General features: G+C 37.2%; 1 protein-coding gene across 1 annotated transcript in view; it reads right to left on the bottom strand.

The window, feature by feature from the left end:
* Window positions 1–20,708, bottom strand: part of lama4 (laminin, alpha 4) — a 57,921-nt gene extending 37,213 nt beyond the window's left edge. Inside the window, exons 1-7 of the mRNA XM_026291614.1 lie at window positions 20,396–20,708; window positions 6,775–6,876; window positions 6,021–6,148; window positions 2,753–2,833; window positions 2,448–2,662; window positions 1,710–1,810; window positions 1,371–1,551 (exon numbers count right to left, since the gene is read on the bottom strand). Of these exons, the coding sequence (XP_026147399.1) occupies window positions 1,371–1,551; window positions 1,710–1,810; window positions 2,448–2,662; window positions 2,753–2,833; window positions 6,021–6,148; window positions 6,775–6,876; window positions 20,396–20,491 (904 nt within the window). The 5' untranslated portion in view covers window positions 20,492–20,708. The remainder of the gene's footprint in view (window positions 1–1,370; window positions 1,552–1,709; window positions 1,811–2,447; window positions 2,663–2,752; window positions 2,834–6,020; window positions 6,149–6,774; window positions 6,877–20,395) is intronic.
* Between the last annotated feature and the right edge of the window lie 4,469 nt (window positions 20,709–25,177).

Here is a 25,177-nt window from a genome sequence, read left to right as displayed (position 1 = left end):
TTGAAGGAGTATTTTTGTTCCCAAAATACTAATTGGTGTGTCACAAGTTTCGGAAAGTTTTTTTCGAGTATGGCTCTGTGTGACGTTAGATGGAGTGGAATTTCCTTATATGGGTCCTAGGGCACTTCTGCCGGAAGAGCGCGCGCTCCCGTATAGCGAGGCTGAGCACAGACATTTCACTGATCAGAGCGATTCACTGGTCAGAGCGAGAGCGTTGCGAAAAGTCACAAAAGAAGTGTGTTTTTGGTTGCCAGGGCAAGACAATCCTGCACAGATTACCAAAAAAAAAAGCATTAAGGGACCAGTGGATGAAGTTTATTTTTACAGATCATCAACGGAGTTGTGCAAGTGTTTTTGTTTGTTCCCTGCATTTCGAAGATGCTTGTTTTACAAACAAGGCCCAGTTTGACGATGGATTTGCGTATCGTTTATTTCATAAGGATGATGCAATCCCAACGATTGATGATGATTCTGGATCATAAATAAACGGCTGAATCTGACTGTAAGCCATGGTTTGTTTTGGATGATGGTTTTTCCCTCACGGTAATGTCACAGTTTCCACATGCTCTCAACGCAAAAGCCTAGTGGCGCTCGTGATTCTTTAGCTCCGCCTCCAGCTGGTCGTGTTTTTCCGGGAAAAATCGGTACAGACTATCTTTCTCTTATGAGTATAATAAAACTAAAGACTTTTTGGAGTTATGAAGGATGCAGTACTACTCTATAGGTACTCAAGATTAACAGGATATTGAGTGAAAACGAGCATTTCACCCCCCCTTTAATAAATAAGCATTCCATTGATGTATGATTTTTTAGGATAGGACATAATATGTTGCCAAAATACAGCTATTTGAAAATCTGGAATCTGAGGGATAAAAAAAAATATCTAAATATTGAGAAAATTGCATTTAAAGTTGTCCAAATGAAGTTCTTAGCAATGCATATTACTGATAAAAAATTTACAACAGTAAACGGGAAACAGGAAATTTACTAAATATCTTCATTGAACATGATCTTTACTTACCTTTCTTTACTAATAAGATTTTTGGCATAAAAGAATAATTGATAATTTTGACCCATGCAGTGTACAGTATTTTTGGCTATTGCTATAAATATACCCGTGCTACCTAAGACTGGTTTTGCAGTAGCATTGAAGAGTATGGCTCTATGAGTCTTTTGAAACCATACAATTTAACTTTAAAAAAAAAAAAATTATTTTCTTTTTTGAAATCCAGTGTAAAAACAACCTAATAAATATAATTTCAGAATAACTATAACTTATAACTTCTTGCAAAAGAGAACAGACACTGAAATGGGCTGAACCTGCTCCAGCAGTGAATCATGCCATATGCATTGAGATCGCTCAGACTCACTCTTGCAGCCGGATGGGCTGTAATCCCAAAATCCTGGAAGGCAGCGCTCGCAGTACCGGCCTCCAGCCCCGGGGCGGCACTGGCAGCTGTGTGTAAGAGGGTGGCAGGTAGCACGGAGGGCAGCAGAGGCACATTCACACCGACGGCAACCCATACAGCTCCCAAATCCAGAATAACCTTCCTATATATGCAAAATGAGAAGATTCTCAAAAGATAATACATGTTAAATGTGCTCAGTATGCACATGCATATATTTGAGCATAAGTACACGCATTCTAATTAACAAATATGGAATCTCTTGGCCGTACATTTCCTTGCGTGTGTCATGAATGTCCATACCTCACATCTGTCACATAGGTGACCTGTGACTCCAGGCTTACAGTGACAAACACCTGTCCTGTCATCACATGATGCAGTACCACACTTATCGCACTTACACTCTGAAAAACAACGAGAGAGAGACCTTATAACAACCTAACAAAACTGTGATTCACTTGAGCCATTATTAAAATACATTCAATGAAATATACGCAACATATATAGAACAATCTAATGAACACAATAATATTGAATAAACCTTTGATGCTAGTTTTTGAAGAGACTATGGTTGATGCTGTAGAGAAACTGGTTTTATTTTGCAATTCTGGTGGTTCTGCTACAGTAGCATAATTACACACATTTTTAAAGTCTTACCACTATGGATTAAGTATCACTAGAACTACAGTCTCCATAACTCTATATTTGCATAGGCCAGTCCTGGTTTGACAAGCAAATCAGCAAGCAAATATTTTAGCAAATCAGCTTGCAATGCATCTGGCTTCCAAAAGCCTTATGTACTAGATGCTGCACTGTTGAACTCAGTGCGCTGCTTGAACTAAGAGAACATGACAGATAGCTTGTAAATCATGAGAAAAGCTCAAACAAAACTGTTTTTAACAACAACGACACAATTGGACAGAGTCAAGGGTATGTTAGCATAAAACTTTAGAAATGGCGGTATGTAGACATCCCCGTTGTCTAGATAACCAGATAAATTTTCACGTAGTCAGCATGTATTGTACAGTTGCTGGCACCTACCCTGACAGTCTTTGGCACTGATGGCATCTCCATAGAAACCTGGTGCACATCTTTCACAGTTGTCACCACTAGTGTTATCCCAACAGTTCAGACACTGGCCCGTCACATTATTGCACTCATTAAAGATAAGGTTTGGGTCAGAGTTGCCATTACAGTCACACTTTTTGCAGGAATTGCCCAACTCCATTGGATTGCCATAGAAACCTGGGGCACATCTTGGTGGTGTGGGAAGAAAAACATAATTAAGGAGTAAAATACAAAAATGCAACTATGTATAACCTGCCATTTGTGGGTGGAGAACTAACCTTTCGCAGTAGTGTCCAGCAAACCCTTCCTGGCACACACATCTCAGAAAATTACCTCTCTTATCACAGTGAGTTGCAAAGCTGAAAAGACACATACAAACACAGAAACATTAATCTAAGTCATTATTTCTATTAATTACTATTTCAGGATTTTCACATAATGACCAACCATTTTTCTTGATTTTTACAATCATCTAATGATTTTCAAAGATGACAAAATCTATTGTGGTAAACTTTAGTAAAGTGTTTTTTTTTTATTTATTTTTTTTATCCACATTTGAAACAGTGGCAAGCTGCAGAACATGTTATCTCTTTCTGATGTAGCAAAGCTAGTTCATGCATTGATGACCTCAAGAATGAATTTTTGGGATGTGAGAGCTCCTGGGTGTCAGGGGCTCAAATGTAAAAAATGAGCATTTACATATGGAAAAATTTAAATTCAAGAGTTACTATAGTAAAATTATATAAATGCATTATTATGAAAATAATTATACAATTCCTTCACAGGTTCTTGAAATTGAAATGCTTACACTTCACATAATAGGCCTGTTGGTGGCACTTGGGCTTTAGTTTAACCAACAATGATAGACTCATCAAACAGTAAAGGGCATATCAATACACAGTAAGCAAATAGGAATAATTTAAATAATACTTACAATTCATGCAAACTCTATATTCATTACTTATTCAGTAATTAATAATAAACAAAATGTATGTTTTAGGATCCCCAATGCTGTAAAGGAACACTCCACTATTTTTTTAAACATTTTCCAATTTCCCTAGAGTTAAACAGTTGAGTTTTACCATTTTCGAATCCATTCAGCCGATCTCCGGGTCTGGAGGTAGCACTTTTAGCTTAGCATAGATCATTGACTACGTTTACATGCAGCCAATAACCCGTTTTTAAAAACCGGGATATTATACCTGGGGTACCCCTTTTCTAACCCGACTATTTGGTCTTGTAAACGCGTTTCGACATATCCCCATCAAAATGTGTGTTCTGCGCATGTTCTATTCGCAAGGAATCTTGGTCTTTTGAGTAATGTTGTCCGTATGTCCAGACGCTAACCGTGCGTCGCCGTTTACATCGGGATAATGGTGACTGATTACACATTCCATGTATACAGGAGTAACTCTCTCTGCTCACGCATGTAAACGGGTTATCCCGAATGTTTCAGAAACCCGAATAGTGACCTTAACCCGACCATAACCCGAATTTTAACAGCTTGTGAACGTAGTCATTGAATCTGATTAGACCGTTAACATCCCACTCAAAAATGACCAAAGAGTTTCTATATTTTTCCTATTTAAAACTTGACTCTTCTGTATGTACATCGTGTACTGAGAACAGCAGAAAATAAAAAGTTGTGATTTTCTGGGCCGATAGCTATAGGAACTATACTCTAACTCTGGAATAATAATCAAGGACCTTTGCTGCTGTACCATGTGTGCAGCAGGCATAATGATATTATTTTCAGGAGCTGCACAATATGATTGCACCTGCTGTACCCATGGTAAGGCTCCAGAGTTCCTTGAATATTATACCGGAATGTATTTGTACTTGATTATTTTATCCAAATCAGATGCATACGAATATAGTTTTTGTTTGTATTATATTGGAAACTACAATACTACTGCACAACACAGAAGGCCATTGAGTCTATGACAGGTAACTCCAGCCCTGCTTCTGGAAAGCTACTGACCTGGAAATTTTAGCTCCAATACCTACTGTATAAAACACACCAGAACCAGATAATCAAGGTTTTCAAGGTTACCTGTTATTTACAGGAAGGTGTGTTGAAGCAAGGAAACCCCTGTTCTATGATACACCCATTTTGTTACGTATGCATTTATCAGCATCTAGAGAGATTTTCATTCCACCTCATTCACTTTGCATAGTTTGGCTGGCACAACAAAAACCCTCAATTTAACTGTATGATTGTTAAGGTTGGGATCAGAACTAAATCACAAACTGTCTACAGAGCAAAATTCTTCACCACACTTAAGATTCCAGCATCCTCTGACCTCACTGAAACACTAGGGATCAATCTATGGTATTCTACCTCTCCCGAGCCATTAGTATCCTACCTCTCACTACTTGAAAACAAAAGAAAAGAATCAATATTTTGATTCTTCAGAATCCCTTATAAACTCACCATGCACCCTAACAGTTTCCAAACTGTGAAGTCCCAGTGGAGAATCATAATTTGTAGGCAGTATTCAGTAAAAAAAGAAAAAGAAAAAGAAAAAAAAAGGCTTCCAAGCTCCACACTCTCTGAACTCATGACCAAAGAAATTAAGACTTTTTACCAAGAATCTGTCCTCCCAGGTGAAGACTTGTCTTCATGTCATAACCAGTCATTACCCAAACCTGGAGATGGAGGCGAGGGGCCACCATCTTTATTAGATAATTTGCAGTGCCTATAACTTGGTTTACATTAGACAGGAAGATGAGAGAAAGACTGCTTATAACACCATCATCTTAATGATATGCTTATTTACTCCAAAGACCTCTAAGAAAACATTCAACATGTTTGCCAAATTCAGCTACAGCTCTTAAGATACTATATTTTTGTCAAACTTGAAAACTATTAATTACATTTTTCTTACTGTCTCCCTCTTGGAGTTTATCATCTCCAGTGATCAGGTCCAGATGGATCCGAAGAACACTGAAGTGCCAGAGAATGGCCTCAAACAACATGAAACATTTCACAGGAAACTTCAACAACATTGTTGTTCACTCACTGACCTCATGAAAAGTAATTACAAACAGCAGACATCTGAGACAACCAAGCTTTAAGGACCTCAAGCTTCGATTGACATCAGTTCCTATACTGACCCTTCCTGATCCTAAGAAGCCTTTTATTGTTGAGGTTGATGAGCTTATATGGCAAAGTAGGCTGTTGTGACACAAAGCCAGTTTTTTTGCTTTAGAGTTGCTACTTGTCGTGCATTTCTATCACTGCATACATGTAATTAACTGTTGGAAGGTCTCCACCTACTTGTGGCATAAGGCCTTCCCACTAGTCTCTGGATTGCAACCAAACATGTTGTTATGCATGCTTAAAATGTAAACCAGATGCAGTTGCACAAGTAACAGTATTAATAATGAAAATAACTTTATTCCTTTTTTAATGCTTGTAATATTTGAAGCTGAATAATAAAAACCAAAGTCATCAGCATTTTTATTATTTATTTTTTTGTTCATGTTGCTGATATGGTTTGTGTCAGCATGCTTTGTTTAGCCAGAGCTCATGTATGAACTCACTTGTTAGATTCCAGTGATAGCGGGCAGGCACATGGTCTACACACAAAGGTACCAAGAGGAAGAAACACAGGTAAATATCTATCTTCACATTGCTCACAGAAATCTCCAACGGTGTGGTCCTGACATTCCTGAAACAAAAATGGTGCATTTCAGCTAAACTTACACTGGCAAGATTGCAAAAATGTTAAACTCTGTCAACAGCATATATCAGGGCTCTTCGACTCCAGTTCTGGAGGGCTTGTGTCCTGCACACTTTAGTTCAAACTCGAATTAAACACATCTGCCTTTAATTTGCCAGTAATACTGAATACTGAACAGTTTGTTCCAGGATGTTTCGTTATGGCTGGCACTAAAATCTGCAGGACACCTGCCCCCTGGGACTATAAATTACAAATAATTATCACTTAAAATGTAAAGTAGTCTAAACTTTAATGTATGTATTTGTGGTATTTTGGGGCAATGCCAAATTGTATCATCCTAGCATTAGCAAATATAGTATGTGTTGTGGGAATTTTTATGGTTTTATGTTGCCTTCTCAATACTGGATCATAATTTAAATTAATTTGTGATAAGTTGTTTCATTTATTGTTTAATTAGATTATTCATCCAAATACCATCTTCTTTTTCTCTTTGGTGTACATAAAAATCTCTTCAACATGGTATTGTTTACATTTTGAGAATAGATGGGTATTGATGTCATGGAGTAAAGAAAAAAAAAAAAAAGACAGATGGTTTAAAGAGTTTTGAAACTTACAATGCATATCCCCGTAATGTCCTCACAGCTGTCAGCATGGCCTTTACAGTTACAGGGGAGACATGTTTCCTGCTCACTCAGGAAGAAACCACGTGCACATACCTGCAAAAAAAGAAACAACCAAACATTAACTATCAAAATATTCTATTAAATTTTAATTTTTTCGATTTTGTTGTATAGCCTAATGTTCATAATAAAATAAAAATAAAAACTTGTAAACTTTTTTTGTTCTACTGTGTGTGTTCATTTAATTTATTTTACTACTTTTAAAATGTATTTTATGTACAGTACACATTTTATTTGACTGCATTAATCAACATGTAGTCTTAAAATATAAAAGCCCATAATATCATCATACCATCATGTAACATTTTAAAATCATTAAAAAAAATATGTATATATTTTATTTACACCACAATCACCAATTGACAGTTTTAGCTTTCATACGGATAAGGATGAGGAGGAGACAGTGACAATTAGATGATCTAGCCTAATTCCCTCAAAAAGTGCGTAAGAAAATAATTTTCTGTACAAAAACAACAATAAAATACAATAAAACATCTCATACGAAATATGAGAACAATCCGTTTATGTTGAGAGGTTTCAGCCTTGAAACCTGATTTGCATTTATTTATATATGATTCTATGAATGACTTATAACGTTTCAGGTCTTTAACTATTCACCTGGGGCTATATTACAAAACAAAACAAAAATCAGTTAGTATCTATAGTCAAATGGTTGGTCTGTTTATGTTTCCATTCCCTTTATTGGTTATCTTCCTGTTCCTGCTCCCTGATTTTTATACGGGTTTTCCCCGTTTAGTTCATGTTGTTCCCAGCTGTGTCCCATTAGTTTCTGTGCATTTAAACCCTGTGTTTCCGGTGGGCTGTTGTATATGTCATCTCCCTCTGTATTCTGTGTGATTCCACATCTGTGAATACAGGACTGTATAATGGTAATAATCCTGCATTTCCTCGCTCCTGTGTACCGTGACACAGAGCTGTTTTTCATTAGCACACATTCTTTATTGGTAGATCAGCAAAAAGTATAGTATAGTGCCTTCAATCTGAAACCCCACCAAAAAAAAATTGAACAATTTTTGCTTAGGTGAGAATTATTATTTTTTATTTATATATATAATGCTGAATAAAATAAAATAAAAGTCCTAGGAGTATGAATATATAATGAAATTGGAATAAAAAATCAGTAGATCATCTCATCTGCGTTTCCTTGTGTTTGATCAGTGGTGGCATTTGTAAATGGCAATAAGACTATATCATATCAACAACAAACACACTGATTAAATATTCCACACTGATTAGATCTTTCACTGAAGGACTGAACTTTACACCAACCTGTTTCTCTCATCTTGTGTAATGGGATATAGGCTTCTTCTACTGCCCAAAATTAATTCTGTCTGCTATTTGCCCACTAATGTGTCAGAGTAAAAGGATTTCCATATGTCAAGATATGAAGAATTCCATCAACCACACTACATTCTGGAGCTTTCCCTAATCCTCCTATGGCTGTGCAGATAGACGATAGTCAAGACAATAATAGGCTCATTCTCCTACTAATGCATTATAATAATAATTATTATTATTTTTATTAGGCTGCCTATTATAATTCTGCTATAAAAGTGCCCTGTTATTTCACTTCAGCATCGCATGTCACACACACATGCACAAATGAGGATTAGAGCCTATAGCTGGTGAAAGAGTCTCCATCCACAAACACACATACATCATCTGCAGATGTAAGGTATTAGGTGCACTTCAACAAGTAATCTGAATGGCCTATGTGCAATATTTTAACCAAGCCCTCACTAACTGAGTTTAATGCCACAGTTATTTTAGAAGGCATCTCATTATCATTTCTGTAGCAGTGTATCGGGCTCGGGTGCTCAAAATATATGAGCTTACCTATTTTAAACACTTTTATATTTAACAAGTTTGTTTATGTCCAATATTTAGTGTTAAACTGTTGATCTTTAAATGAAATCTACTATTGATTTTCATGGTTGACTGATTTTACTAAACATTTAGACTGATAACGTCCGTGCACAGATGAGGCAAATGTGTCACAGGACGCGCAATATGACAGTTGTATCTGACTTTATATGAACTAGCTGTTTAAAAGACATCTTTATATTTAACATGTTAATTTATCAGTATGTTTTGAAAGATTTTAGTGCTTCCATAGGCCCACTCTCGCACCCCTGCATAGTTCACTCTCGCACACCAAATAGTTATGCTATGACAAGAACAAAGAGTCTCTCTCTTGCTCCACCCAAGCACGATAATATTGTGTATCGTCAAACTCATGGGCTGACGAAATGATGATTTGAAAAATTACCATAAATTACCAACACTAAATCCTATCCAACACCTAAAAAACCACTTTACTTACTAACAAGTAGTAAATTAGAAGTTGAGGCAAAAGTCATAGTTAATGATTTGTTAATTGTGAAAATTGGACCTTAAAATAATAGCCTATGTGACCAAAACTAGTAGCCTATAGTATAGTGTGGTTGTTGATTTGTAAGTCATTTATTTATTTACTTACCCACCCAGAAACTGATTAAACATCTAATCAATCTGGACCATGATTTTACACTAGATTTAACAACTCCAGCAGCATTACAATTTTGCCTGGTTATGTCAGAACATGACTACATTACACTTCTATGTTAATATAAACTAAAAGACAGGGCAAGCTCTGCAGTATTGTGAAAGTCCTTTAGGGTTAGCTATACAAGACTGTTGTGTGTCTAATCTGATACGAAACTCTTGCCAATAGACAACCAGGGGACTCTTGGAGCAAAGGACCGTGGGAAGTGGAAACATCCTGTGTGAGTCATCATTACTGCTGGAAAGGATAGGCCTGAGAAACTAAACATCCTCTGAGTGTGTATTTGTATATATGAGATTTGATAGTCATGATTCATGATGTTGTTGATACATTGTTTGTTTGTTTAACTATAAGATGTTTTAACTTTACTGACCTGAATTAGTGTTCTTACAAACTCTTCACCCATGACTTCTTCACAATACAGCATACCTTATTGCTTTTGTTAAATGTTTACCACACAACAAAAATATTAAAAGCAAAAATATATGCATTGATATATTACTTTTCATCCTTCCGCTGAAAAATAGTTCCTGCCGACAACAGCAAGAGAATGTTCCTAGGTCCATGCCTCATCTTATGAAGCTCAAATAAAAACAGAGAACAGAAACTATTCTAGTCCGCTGTGTCATTTCTTTATTTTTTAAATTACATATGACATTTTCTCACACATGTGCATCTGCTTATTCCAGCATGAGAAAACGTCTGTTTTCCATCTTTAGCTGACACTGCACATTGCATTTTTGCAAGCATCGTTACAATGTAAATTGATGGAAAAACAGTACCATACTGTACGCTTTCACAAACGTGCACACCTCAACATACTTCCTTCTCTCCCTATCTCTAGAGAAGACTTTCTTTGATAGTGGAATGTAATGACATGTAATTCATGAATGATTCATTAAATTTTAACAAATCTTTAATATGAATAGGAAACATTGAGTTATCTCAGCAAGGATTTGTTCATTTTGTGTTGACTGCATGCATAACATCCTATTGGTTATTTACAGTAAACAGAAATGATGAGGCCCAGTTCACCTCTCAAGTCTTAGTTTAGGGACATACCAAACCAACAACACAGAACTGAGGAAAGCCAGTGTTTCTGTCACGATGTGAATGTGGAAATTAAGTAAAAAACTTATTATAGTAAACTTTATACTTTTTCAGTATTATGTTAAAAATCATTATGATGAAGTGAAACTAACAACAACATACAGTTAATAACATGTAATATTTGTGTTTGTTGTATGATATTGAGCCAGAAAGTGGCCATGTGACAAAAGAATAAACAACAAGAACCCAAAGGCTCGAGAGATTAACTCATCAGTTCAGTTTCTCCTGGTACAGGCTGCGTAGCCTTATAGCCTATGGGGCTGTCACAGGATGAACGAATGACTCAAACTCAAAGACCTGAGAAGTGAACTAATCTGGAACATATACGATCACACAAGAACATGATAAAAGCGGCCGTTTGTTTCCATGCTTTGTTAAATATTGAAATTCAAAAGCATCAATGTTTTACTATAGAATAAGTGATACATTGTTCATAATGAATTAATTCATCAGGACTCAAAATTAATTACACAGAAATAAATTTATTTATATTTTATTTATTTTTAACGCTTATGAAAATAGCCTGCTTATTCAGTCGAGTCTGTTTCTGTTTATTTGTAGCCACAGTAGCCGTCACATTTAGAATGAATGATAATATCTCTATTTTTATAAAAGCTCCCGAACAAAAAACATTATATTTTTATGATAGCTAAACTCTCGAGATGAGACTTATTACAGATAATAAAAGTTATTAAATAAATACACGATTGTGATAGAGAATAAGAAGCTGACGTCTGATTTCTTCAAGCGGTCATATTTACCATGTTTACTATGGTAACATGTTTAGTGTGCTTTTTTCTTTTACATCACTTAAAATATTTCTGCCTTGTTTAGTGATTATAATCCACATTGGAGCGTATCGAGTTATTTCAAACACTTGCTGCTGACTGAAAGTAAGTTTTGAGCTTAACTTATTTTAATAAGTTTTTAATGCTGGTGTTAAAGCTGTTAGCTTTCTGACATGATCTGCAGTGCAGAAGCTCTCTATTTTTATAAAAGCTCCCGAACAAAAATCATTATTTTGATGACATATGCTAAACTGTCGAGACAGACTTATGACAAATAAAATATGTTACTAAATAAATTCACAATTGTGATAGAGAATAAGAAGCTGACGTCTGATCTCTCCTGGTTGCATTTGCCAAGTTTACTGTGGTAACGTTAATGTTTAGCATGCACAGTCTTTTACATCACTTATAAATATTTCTGCCTTGTTTAGTGAATATAATCCACATTGGATCAAGTTATTTCATACACTCACTGCTGAGTAAGAGTGATTTTTGAACTCAACAAAAAGTCTTTAATGCTGGAGTTATGGAGAAGATGAAAGAAGTGTGGAGCAATGACGATTTGGTGGTCAGGGCCGCCTTCCGCCTCTGTCCGCCCAGCAAGCGACCACGAGGAAGGCTCAAAAAGAAATGGATGGAGCACATTCAGGACAACATGTGGACCCAAAACAACGATGCCCATGAACAAACAAAGTGGCGAATGTTGTGCCAATTGGTGGATCCTGCACTGCAGGACTAACACCCGGAAAAAGATGAGAGGTTAAAATGGCCATAAAATCTACAAATCTATTTAAACTTCCTGGAACAGATTAATTTCTATAACTGCCATGAAATTTAAGAGGGTTTATTCTCCTAATAACTCTAATTTCATGTTGCTGAAAAATGGTTTGGAAACAGTATATGGACTTTCGCTCTCCAAGCTACCTTCCTTTCCACTGCCTCTCACAAAAGCCACAAAGCCTTCCAATAAGGCTTATGTCATGCTCGAGCTTTAGTTAGGCTGAAACTTGAAAGTTACATTGCATGACATAAATACAATGTTTAGGTATTATTAGGAAACTCAGGAAACAGATGATTCTTCTGCACAATCTGACTTTGCTGCAGCCTGGAATTGAACTACTGGTTTCATCTGGTCAGAGGAGAACTGGCCCCCAACTGAGCCTGGTTTCTCCCAAGGTTTTTTTCTCCATTCTGTCACCGATGGAGTTTCGGTTCCTTGCCGCTGTCGCCTCTGGCTTGCTTAGTTTGGGTCACTTCATCTACAGTGATATCGTTGACTTGATTGCAAATGATTGCACAGACACTATTTAACTGAACAGAGATGACATCATTGAATTCAATGATGAACTGCCTTTAACTATCATTTTGCATTATTGAGACACTGTTTTCCTAATGAATGTTGTTCAGTTGCTTTGATGCAATGTATTTTGTTTAAAGCGCTATATAAATAAAGGTGACTTGACTATTATTATTATTTGTATTACTATTAATTTGATTTATGCCTTAGTTTTAGTTTGAACTGTTTACCTTCTTTATAGGAACGTGAACTACATTTTCTTTGCCTAATGCACCTTTGGTTTTTGGGTACATAAATCACTCATACATGCGCTGCTGTCCACGTGGGCACAAAAATTAGGATGCAAGCATAAAGCATTTGGCAAGGGAAGTATTATTTTGGCTTAAGTGGTAAGTTCTTGGCCAGAATGAACAGTCAGAAGTCCGGTAAATCTGCTTCTCAAGGAATACATGAGCTCATAAAATGTAGGTGTTGCTTTGGTTAAAATGTCTGCTAGTGGGTAAATGTTAATAAACAAAACTTCCATTTCAGGGGCTCCCAGTTTGTGCAAAGGCAACAGCTTGTTATGCTCCTTGCCTGTATCCCATCTCTCTCTCCTTGTTTCTCACACTGTTTACATTGTTTTAGTGAACATACACTAACTGAGAAACACACAAGAGTGCATACCAGTTTCAAATTCTATTGGACAATCTGTAGTTTAGTAGGTTAACACTAAGTTTTGGTCCTCAAATTTGATTGGCCAAGCAGTGTTCCAAGAGTTCTGGAATATACTATAATAGCATACTGAGACATTTCAATATTTGTAGCTATGTTAGTGTTCAAAGCAGTCCAAACTATGCATGCAGCGCTGAATGAAAGCAAATTTATGTTATTATATACGTGATCGCTCAGAGCGGGGAGGGGGAATATCTCTCACTCTGCTCCACTCATATATGCTATTCTAGACTGGCTTTCTGTGTTTTGGATTGTGAAAAGAAGAAATAAAGGCAGAAAAGAAATTCATGCCTGCAAAGAAAGAAAGAAAGAAAGAAAATAATAAATAAAAAAATAAACTCCATATGCTGTCTGCTACATTAGAAGCGCCCAAACCCTCAATATAGGCACAAGCAAACAAATAAACAATATTTGATGGAAGGTCACAGAAGGTCAAAACTTGTAGCTACAAAAATGATCATGGATCATTAAAAATGTAAATCACCTGTTGTGAAAATGAGAAAATATGAGTTGTCACTATAATAGAACATGATTTTACATATGGAATACATTTAGAGAGCTTTAGTGAAGGGCATGCTTGCTGAACTCCCCCCGCTGCACTGTTCTGATTTCAGACTCAATTCTATTCAACCCTGGTGCATTTGCATTCATCTTGTATCAGATACATGCACAGTATACACACACACACACACGTGCTTCTCAATGTATTAGAATGTGGTGAAAAAGTTCATTTATTTCAGTAATTCAACTCAAATTGTGAAACTTGTGTATTAAATAAATTAACTGCACACAGACTGAAGTAGTTTATGTTTTTGGTTCTTTTAATTGTGATGATTTTGGCTCACATTTAACAAAAACCCACCAGATCACAATCTCAACAAATTAGAATACTTCATAAGACCAATAAACAAAACATTTTATTGAATTGTTGGCCTTCTGGAAAGTATGTTAATTTACTGTACATGTACAGTAAAACCTTTTGGTTTTATTACTGCCTCAATTCAGCTCATCTGCATTGTTTCTCATTTTCCTCTTGACAATACCCCATAGATTCTCTATTGGTTTCAGGTCTGGTGAGTTTGTTGGCCAGTCAAGCACACCAACAATATGGTCATTTAACCAACTTTTGGTGCTTTTGGCAGTGTTGGTAGTTGCCAAATCCTGCTGCAAAATGAAATCAGCATCTACAAATGCTGGTCAGCAGAAGGAAGCATGAAGTGCTCCAAAATTTCTTGGTAAATAGGTGCAGTGACTTTGGTTTCCAAAAAACACAATGGACCAACACCAGCAGATGACATTGCACCCCAATTCATCACAGACTATGGAAACTTAACAAAAAACACAATGGACTAACACCAGCAGATGACATTGCACCCCAATTCATCACAGACTATGGAAACTTAACACTGGACTTTAATGAACTTGGGCTATGAGATTCTCTTCCCTTCCTCCAGACTCTAGGACCTTGGTTTCCAAAGAAATACAAAACTTGCTCTCATCTGAAAAAAGGACTTTGGACCACTGGGCAACAGTCCAGATCTTCTTCTTCTTAGCCCAGGTAAGATGCCTCAGGAGTGGCTTAACAAGAGGAAAGTGACTCAGAATTTGTGCTCTGCATTTAACCCATCCAAAGTGCACACACACAACAGTGAACACACACCCGTATCCAAAATTCCTTGACACGTCATGTGTGGTGGCTCTTGATGCCTTGAATTCAGTCTCAGTCAATTCCTTGTAAAGTTCACTCAAATTCTTGAATCGATTTTGCTTGACACTCCTCATAAGGCATCTTTTTCTTCCACACTTTTTCCTTCCACTCAACTTTCTGTTAACATGCTTGGATACAGCACTCTGTGAACAGCCAGCTTCTTTGGCAATGAATGTTTGTGGCTTACCCTCCTTGTTAAATGTGTCAATGATTGTCTTCTGGACAACTGTCAGATCAGCAGTCTTCCCCATGATTGTGTAGCCTAGTGAACCAAACTGAGAGACCATTTTGAAGACTCACCTTTGCAGGTGTTCTGAGTTGATTAGCTGATTGACATGTCACCATATTCTAATTTGTTGAGATGAATTGGTGGGTTTTTGTTAAAGGGGGGGTGAAATGCTCGTTTTCACTCAATATCCTGTTAATCTTGAGTACCTATAGAGTAGTACTGCATCCTTCGTAACTCCAAAAAGTCTTTAGTTTCTATTATATTCATAAGAGAAAGATAGTCTGTACCGATTTTTCCCGGAAAAACACGACTGGCTGGAGGCGTGACGTGTGGGCGGAGCTAAAGAATCACGAGCGCCAGTAGGCTTTTGCGTTGAGAGCGTTTGGAAGCTGTGACATTACCGTGAGGAAAAAACCATCCAAAACAAACCATGGCTAACAGTCAGATTCAGCGTATATTTATGATCCAGAATCAGATCCAGAGGCTGAAATTTAACAAGAGCAGCATCAGCAACGACGTCTTTATGTGGTATGTACTGAAACTGTATATATTTGCTTAGCGGTTTTGGAAAATGACTAAGTTCCACTTTGTCATCTTTTTTTTTTTTTTTTTTTTTAAGCTGTACATGTGGAAAGTGCAGTTTGATGACAACATCGCATGTTGTTTACTTGATGTGCTTACGCGCCGATAGCTAAGTTAACAACACAGAGATATTTGAAGCAGTTTTACTCACCGCATGCGGTTCCAACACACGATCGTGACCCTTTTTCGTTGGGACTGCATTATCCTTAAGAAATAAACGATGTGCAAATCCGGCGTCAAACTGGGCCTTGTTTGTAAAACAAGCATCTTCGAAATGAAGGGGAACAAACACAAACACTTGCACAACTCCGTTGATGCTCTGTAAAAATAAATTTGTTTCTCTTTTGGTAATCTGTGCAGGGTTGTCTTGTCCTGGTAACCAAAAACACACTCCTTTTGTGACATTTGGCGACGCTCTCGCTCGGATCAGTGAAGTCTGTTGTGCTCTCAGTGCTCTGCTATACGGGAGCGCGCGCTCTTCCGGCAGAAGTGCCTCAGGACCCATATAAGGAAATTCCGCTCCATCTAACGTCACACAGAGCCATACTCGAAAAAAACTTTCTGAAACTTGTGACAAACCGGAAGGAGTTTTTTTGGAACAGAAATACTCCTTCAAACGTACAACTTAATTTTTGAAACTTTGTCCATGTTTAGCATGGGAATCCAACTCTTTAACAGTATAAAAAACTCAGTATGCATGAAATATCATTTCACCCCCCTTTAAATTGGAGGGCAATTAAAAAAACTTTTTGTAAGTATAAGTCAAGTATACTTAAATGTAATTTTAAGTATATTTCTGAGGAGAAAATAAAGACCATTTCTGAGAAGTACTTAAAAAGTAAACTAAAAGCATACTTTCCTATTTTTAGTTTAAAAGAAGTATCCTATAGCACACTTGAATAAACTTTTTTTCGTAAGGGTATCTAAAAGATGCTTATCAGCATATGGTGAGCCAGGACAGTTCTGAACAGTGGTATACATATAAAACTAAATGTTATGGAGTATCTCCCCAAAAAATTTGTTTAATTTCAGAAAAACAGTGTTCGGTAGTGATGTTTCTTAAAGTTACACACAGATTTTTCTGAATTTTGAACACATTTACCTCGAAATGATGAGACCTATCTATTCACACCTTGTAGCTATGAGAGAGGGGCACGCAGGTATATTTTCTGATTATAAATTTATGTTATGTTAAAATCAGTCTTGGCCAATGGACTATAACATACACTGTTTCAGTAATGACATAAAAAATAGGATTCTGAAGAATGGCCCATATATCTTTTTCCTTTGGTGCTATTATGCACAGCAGAATGAACGGCATGTGCACCACACTAAAAGGTATTTGCCTTAAATAAAAACACACACAAAAAACAACTCCCCTTCTCTTGTTCTATGCCAAGCATGCTGAGAACTAGAAACCCACTGCCCATGCAGTGAACAAAGATATCAAGATAATTTTAATAAGTTACTACAACAAATCAGTTAACACCGAATTTTAAGTTTAAAATTACATACAATTTTAAGTTGACATTAAAGATGATTACTAATAAAAGACAGCTTTCATATATGTCATATATAACTATGAAATATATATATTGAACTAAGAAACAATAGCTGTGTTTACATGGACACTACTAATCTGATCATAATAGGACTAGAAGCACAATCAGAATAAAAAAGTCACATGTAAACACGTCAGTCGGATTGAATTGGCCAGATCCGACTAAAATCTTGATCGGATTGTAAGGGATGGTTTATTAGGGCCCGAGCACCGATGGTGCGAGGACCCTCTTGTATCTGCTCCGTCTATTCTTCTTCTTCGTCTTTTTCTTCTTCTCCAAAATGAATCGCATTTTTGAGGGCTCAAATATGCTCAAAAAGTCATGAAACTTTGCACATGTGTCAAACCTGGTGAAAATTTTCGTATGATATAAAATTCAGAAAAGGGTGTGGCAAAATGGCTCGACAGCACCACCTATACTAAGAAAATCAACAGCCTTCCAGCTATGTTTCACGTACATGCACGTAAATTGGCACACATATGTAACACACCAATACCTACAAAAAAGACTCTTGGAGCAAAATTCTGAAACCAACAGGAAGTCGGTTATTTTTAATATTATGAGCAAATTTTGTTTAATTTTTGTCATTTCCATGCGTTGTATTTTAACAAACTCCTCCTAGAGATTTATTCAGATCAACACCAAATTTGGTATGCCTAATCTAAAGGCCTTTGCGATGTTAAATTGTGAAGATTTTGAGTTTTCGTCTAAGGGCGTATAACTCAGACATACAATGTCCAATCTGCCCCAAACTTCACATGTTTGATAAGACTCCGAACCTGAACAGATTGACATGCCCATATTCAGTTATAGTCATAGCACCAAGTGAGATATTTTACACTGCAACGAATTACTCCTAGAAATTTTAAGACATCAATGTCTTTTTTGTGGTCAGTCTAATCTAAAGGCTTTTAAGATGTTAAGTTGTGAAGATACAAGAGTTTTCGTTAAAAAGCATGGCGCCGTGACGAAGTTCGATGTCTCGCCATGTGAATAAAAGATGTTATAACTCAGGCATAAAATGTCCGATCTTCCCCAAACTTCACATGTGTGATAAGAGTCCTGGCCTGAACAGATCTAAAGGCCAATATTCCATCGGGTGTGGCAAAATGGCTCGATAGCACCACCTATATACTTTCAACGGAGTGCACCTCGAGCTATTTTTCACGTACATGTACGAAAATTGGTCCACACATGTAACACACCAATACCTACGAAAAAGTTTCTTGGTACGAAATCCGAATCCCAACAGGAAGTTGGTTATTTCGAATTTTCTCTGCAAAATTGGTGTTGTTTTTGCCATTTTCAGGGGTTGTACTTTAACAAACTCCTCCTAGAGATTTATTCAGATCAACACCAAACTAGGTCAGTGTACTCTAAAGGCCTTTTCGATGTTAAATTGCGAAGATCTTGAGTTTTGTTAAAGGGCGTGTCAATGGCGGCCTGAAAAATATCGATGTTTCGCCATGAAAAAGGAAGTTACTGTAACTCAGACATACAATGTCCAATCTGCCCCAAACTTCACATGTTAGATAAGACTTCTGCCCTTAACAGATCTACATGCCCATATTCAGTTATAGTCATAGCGCCACCTGCTGGCAACAGGAAGTGCCATGTTTTACTCCTAGAATTTTTTTTACAACAATGTATTTTTTGTGGTCAGTCTAATCTAAAGGCCTGTGCAATGTTAAGACGACTAGTTTTGAGGGCAGGAAAGGGTACTTTTACTTTTTTTAAGTAGCGTTAAGCAGCACAACAGTTCAGCTGGTCATCGCCTAATTAGGACCCGAAGAAGACAAATATCACGTGTGCTTTTTAAAACATCATGCAAAAGCAGCAACTCTGTTTATGCATGCAGTGTGCGCATGTCAAAAGAGTAAATCCGATCAGAAGCTTGTGACATGTAAACGCCCATATCAACCTGATCACTTTATTCAGCGTTCATGTAAACACTACATTCGGACTCATCAATCAGAATGAATTAATTCCGATGGAAGCAAAAAGTGTCCATGTAAACGCACCTATTGTTCTGCCAAATTCTCAAATGGCAGCATTATTTTGTTACTTGTAAGACAGACTTTGGATTAGGAAGAACATGTCTATAAATGTCAACAAAAAAAGGTCTAATTAGAAAGATTATTATAGGCTTTGGAACAGAACTTGAATCTCCTCTGATCCTCAGGGAATGTGGCAGTACAGAAGTGTTCCCACTCTGCCCATTGGATCAGTATGTCCCCCCAACAGATGGCCTCCATTCGCCTCTGTTGCATTTCCGGTGAGGAGTGACAAGACCCTCTAGACTCTCAACAGCTGCTGGTTGGGTCGGTGGGGGTGGGGAGGGCACAGAGTTTTCTCATTACAGAGCATGAGACACATAAACATCTCTCTTTCTAAAGACCTTTTTAAACAACTTTATAATAGCATATTTAGCACTAAACCTTATGTTTACTGGAACACTAGAGTCCATACAAGAAGTCCACACCCAAACATCAATGTAGAACATTTCAGTCTGATCAACAGCTACAGAAAAATCTCAACATCTCCAGAAACAACAGAGATAAGTGCTTTATAGTTGCTCATGAAGTTCTGAAATGTTAGTCGAATTTGTTTATATACTGTATAGCACTTTTCACAAAACACTTTTTTTTAAGTGAATATTTCTGATATATTTTTCCTATAAGTCCTCAGGAGAAGTATAAACACAAATGAGGCACTCCCTGACATTAAGTACTGGCATAGCCTAGCTCAAATAATCAGAACACTGAATTTGATTAGAGATATTTGAGCACAATGATATATCTTTTTATTATATTTCAGAACACATGCCGCTCTAAAAGTTAAGCAACACTTTTTAAGACCCTGCTATAGACAGAAGTATATCTGCAAACAAGTAATAAAGGAAATAAATTCAACATATTATTTGTGTTTATTGTAAAACCTTTGGCATATGATGCTAATTCAAATATTCCTCTTTTCTCAGCCACAAAGAAAGGACTTACCCTGTAGACTGTGTTTAACTGTTGCGAGGCAGCTGTGTGCGTGAGTGCTGACAAGATGAAGAGAACACAGATAGGTCCAAACTGCAGAGAGGCCATGATTCCCCCCGCAAACAAATGCCCAGGCAGTGAATGTTGTTGTGTTCACTGCTGTAGTCTTTCTCACATCTACTTCTCCCTAGGCTATTTTTTGTCCTCAGTGTAGTCTGTGTAGTCTTCACTGCTGTTCTCTTCTTCTCTCGTTTACGCCCTGCCCTGCCAAGCTGGACTTCCTCCCTCGAGCACCCCCGGCCCCCCTCTTCCTCACGCACACATTTCCCTCACAAGATCTTGAATGGAAATCACATGCAGCTAAGAAAAATAATAAATTTAAAGAATCCAAACTGAGGAAGAAATATCAAAACTTTTTGTGTTTTCTTGTATAACTTCTTCTGGCTGTTACCCTAAAAGTGAGTGAAATAATTTGCATTGGCTTGGCAGAGAGTGAGTAATTGATAGCTCTTTGCTCATTACACTACCCTTTGACCTTGGCTGTGGACCTCCCCCTCCCAGTGAATATCTCTTAACCTTTCTAACCCACTGGAAACACCATCTCCTACAACACACACACATTTAGGTGAATGCGTGACAACATATCCATATGCTGAGACACATATATGTGTTGGTTGTTCTTTGTGTAGTCCACTGGTTCTCAATTCCTATCAACTCACTTTTCTGCACATTGTGTATGTCTCTCTTATCTGACACTCTCCTAATGAGATGATGTTCTGAATCAAGTAAGTTATATAAGAGAGCGACATACAAAAATGGAAAGCGGTGGGTCACCGTGACTGGAATCAAGAACCGTTGGTGTAGTCATTCATGGAAAGTGGACCTTGCTTTATGCGCAAAGGCAGCCATGCTAAAATAAAAACTGTTCCTACAAAGCTAGAACATTGTCCAAAATGATTAAGATTTTCCTTCACTGGAAGCAAAGGGCCAAGCCCAATCCCTGAAAAATAGCTCCATACCATTATCCCTCCTTCACCAATCTTTAAAGTTGGCAGAATGCAGTCAGGCAGGAAATATTTTCCTGATAACTCAGACTTAACCATCAGACTGCCAAACAGAGAAGTGCGATTCATAACTCCTTAGAACAGGTTTCCACTGCTCTAGAGTCCAGTGACAGTGTGCTTTACTCCGCTCCTTCGATGCTTGGCATTGTACTATTTGTGCTGATATAAATGCCAGGATCTCTTCAGCTCTGAGTTGCTGCTGTCCCTAAATGCATTTTCTTTCCAAAAATATACCAGTCTTCTGACCTTCAGTTTTATTAGGGTATGCTGAAAAACATGTGGAGCATTTATCCAATAATATAATAAGATGACAAGGTTATCTTATTATATTATTGTTACCTTATAGACTCAAGAATTCATCCATTCCATACACGCACTGACGCACTGATTTAAATTGACAACATTTATTTTACCAACCAAACATGTTAGACGTACACACATTAGTCCCTTTCTCTGTGTCAGAATTAACTGTTTGCTGTCTTCTTCTAAATAATGCCGCGAGTGGGACTTGAGGAAGTGACGTCGCCTGGTTTGCGCAGTGCAATCTGATGCAGCACCTGAAGTGAGACACAGGAAAAGGAAATACTGCAAAATAATAATAATAACGCGACTTAACGAGATGAAATAACGTTATAACATTTTGTTTTGTCTCGTTTTGGTCAACGAAAATTGAAGAGACATTTTAGCATAGTTTTTATTTTGTTAACCACATTTAGTCTCATTTTTATTCATCAACAATTTTGCATTTTACATTTAATTATAGTCATTGTCACATGACCAGCATTTACGTTGTGTCTCGTCTCGTTTTCGTCATGTGATAAATGTTTGTTGACGACGATATTTAGTCATAATTTTCATTGACGAAAGCAACACTAATTCCAGTCCTGGTGACCCACAACTCTACAGATGTTGTATGCAGAACACATATAAGCCTGGAACTGAGATAAAAACAGACACACACAACCCTCTAAATTCAACCTCTAACAACACATAAAATAAATGTGGAAATAACTCTGGCACATAGTAGATGTGTAGATTGTAGATTGTAGATTGCACTGACGACAGTAGTTAGCATCAGAAATTGAGAATTTATTATTTTACCTTACACTTACAAAAAGTTAATAAATAAAAATAATGAACTGGCCAAAATTCTGGTTCTTCAACAAGAGAACTTATCCCATCGGTGAGCAGAATTTCCACAGCTCCCAAGTCAGTTCTCGCTTAATGAGCTGATAATGTCAGTGCATCACCTGAATGTAGTCAGGTGTGTTACATAAGAAAGACAGCCTACAAAATGTACAGAGCGATGGGTCGCCAGGACTGGAATTGAAAACCACTGATGCCACAAGAGCTGACATGTAAACAGACTATGGGATGTTTATTGGTGTGCAGTCTGAGGCTGAAGCTAGTAACTGAATTGTAGGCTGAGTGAGCAGACACCATTTTGACTTTGATCTAATCGCATAAGCTCAGGTAACTACAGGACAATTAAAGTTAGATATTTACTACAGGACTGCTAAATGCATAAGAACTTATGTTGACTCTGGTCTGCAGTTACAGCAGGGTTTTTCCTGTTTGTGACAGGACTAACCTTCCAATAGATGGTGGAGCACAAGTGGTATCCACCACTTCACACAAAGAGAACTTCCTGTGTCTCATTGGATTAGTAGCCTTATATAGATGAGAGAGACTTTTCTTCTGCTTCTGCACACCTGAAAAAACAGGAAATGAATTCATGAATCTGCAGATGGATGTGACATCACCGAAAGGATGTTTTTATTTATTTATTTATTTGACTTATCAAATTTTATATATAAAATATATTTTATAAATACATTGCACCCAAGTGAAAAATAAGCAGACTTTAGCAAAAATGTTAAAAGGAGCACTTATTTTATAATGCAGATTAAACACAATTACTATTAAGTAATCTTTAGTATCTTTATATGTAGCCTACATCCATGATCGCTTTTTGATGTCTTTATGTATTTTATTTTATAGAATTAAAGTGTACCACTGAATGTACTGATAAGCATTTATGGTGAATTCTTTCCCCTCCAGTGTTTTGAAAAAAAGGGTTGCCAGGCACCGCAGCGTTTTGCTGATTTTCACTAAAATTTCATTGCCCCAAGACTATTTTGTTGTATGTGAGAAAATCACATTTATATCAAATACTACATCTGGATCATGTTCAGTAATGTTATCAAGGCAAAAATGCAGTAGATGACTTCCATCAGCACTCCCAAAGCCTGCACAGGCCTCTACCACTTGCTGGAATTACATTTCACTCTGTAACATTAGGCAGTTTTCATTTGTGATTAGTGCTGATGATCGCATTATTTCTCATATGAATATGCTTACAGTATTGTTCAAAATAATAGCAGTACAATGTGACTAACCAGAATAATCAAGGTTTTTTGTATATTTTTTTATTGTTACGTGGCAAACAAGTTACCAGTAGGTTCAGTAGATTCTCAGAAAACAAATGAGACCCAACATTCATGATATGCACGCTCTTAAGGCTGTGCAATTGGGCAATTAGTTGAATTAGTTGAAAGGGGTGTGTTCAAAAAAATAGCAGTGTGGCATTCAATCACTGAGGTCATCAATTTTGTGAAGAAACAGGTGTGAATCAGGTGGCCCCTATTTAAGGATGAAGCCAACACTTGTTGAACATGCATTTGAAAGCTGAGGAAAATGGGTCGTTCAAGACATTGTTCAGAAGAACAGCGTACTTTGATTAAAAAGTTGATTAGAGAGGGGAAAACCTATAAAGATGTGCAAAAAATGATAGGCTGTTCAGCTAAGATGATCTCCAATGCCTTAAAATGGAGAGCAAAACCAGAGAGACGTGGAAGAAAACGGAAGACAACCATCAAAATGGATAGAAGAATAACCAGAATGGCAAAGGCTCAGCCAATGATCACCTCCAGGATGATCAAAGACAGTCTGGAGTTACCTGTAAGTACTGTGACAGTTAGAAGACGTCTGTGTGAAGCTAATCTATTTTCAAGAATCCCCCGCAAAGTCCCTCTGTTAAAAAAAAGGCATGTGCAGAAGAGGTTACAATTTGCCAAAGAACACATCAACTGGCCTAAAGAGAAATGGAGGAACATTTTGTGGACTGATGAGAGTAAAATTGCTCTTTTTGGGTCCAAGGGCCACAGGCAGTTTGTGAGACGACCCCCAAACTCTGAATTCAAGCCACAGTACACAGTGAAGACAGTGAAGCATGGAGGTGCAAGCATCATGATATGGGCATGTTTCTCCTACTATGGTGTTGGGCCTATTTATCGCATACCAGGGATCATGGATCAGTTTGCATATGTTAAAATACTTGAAGAGGTCATGTTGCCCTATGCTGAAGAGGACATGCCCTTGAAATGGTTGTTTCAACAAGACAATGACCCAAAACACACTAGTAAACGGGCAAAGTCTTGGTTCCAAACCAACAAAATTAATGTTATGGAGTGGCCAGCCCAATCTCCAGACCTTAATCCAATTGAGAACTTGTGGGGTGATATCAAAAATGCTGTTTCTGAAGCAAAACCAAGAAATGTGAATGAATTGTGGAATGTTGTTAAAGAATCATGGAGTGGAATAACAGCTGAGAGGTGCCACAAGTTGGTTGACTCCATGCCACACAGATGTCAAGCAGTTTTAAAAAACTGTGGTCATACAACTAAATATTAGTTTAGTGATTCACAGGATTGCTAAATCCCAGAAAAAA

The sequence above is a fragment of the Carassius auratus genome, chromosome 20 (assembly GCF_003368295.1).
Source record: "Carassius auratus strain Wakin chromosome 20, ASM336829v1, whole genome shotgun sequence".
NCBI classification, from domain to species: Eukaryota; Metazoa; Chordata; class Actinopteri; order Cypriniformes; family Cyprinidae; genus Carassius; species Carassius auratus.
Note: the sequence above shows the minus strand (reverse complement) of the source record. Positions and strands in the feature narration are given on the sequence as shown.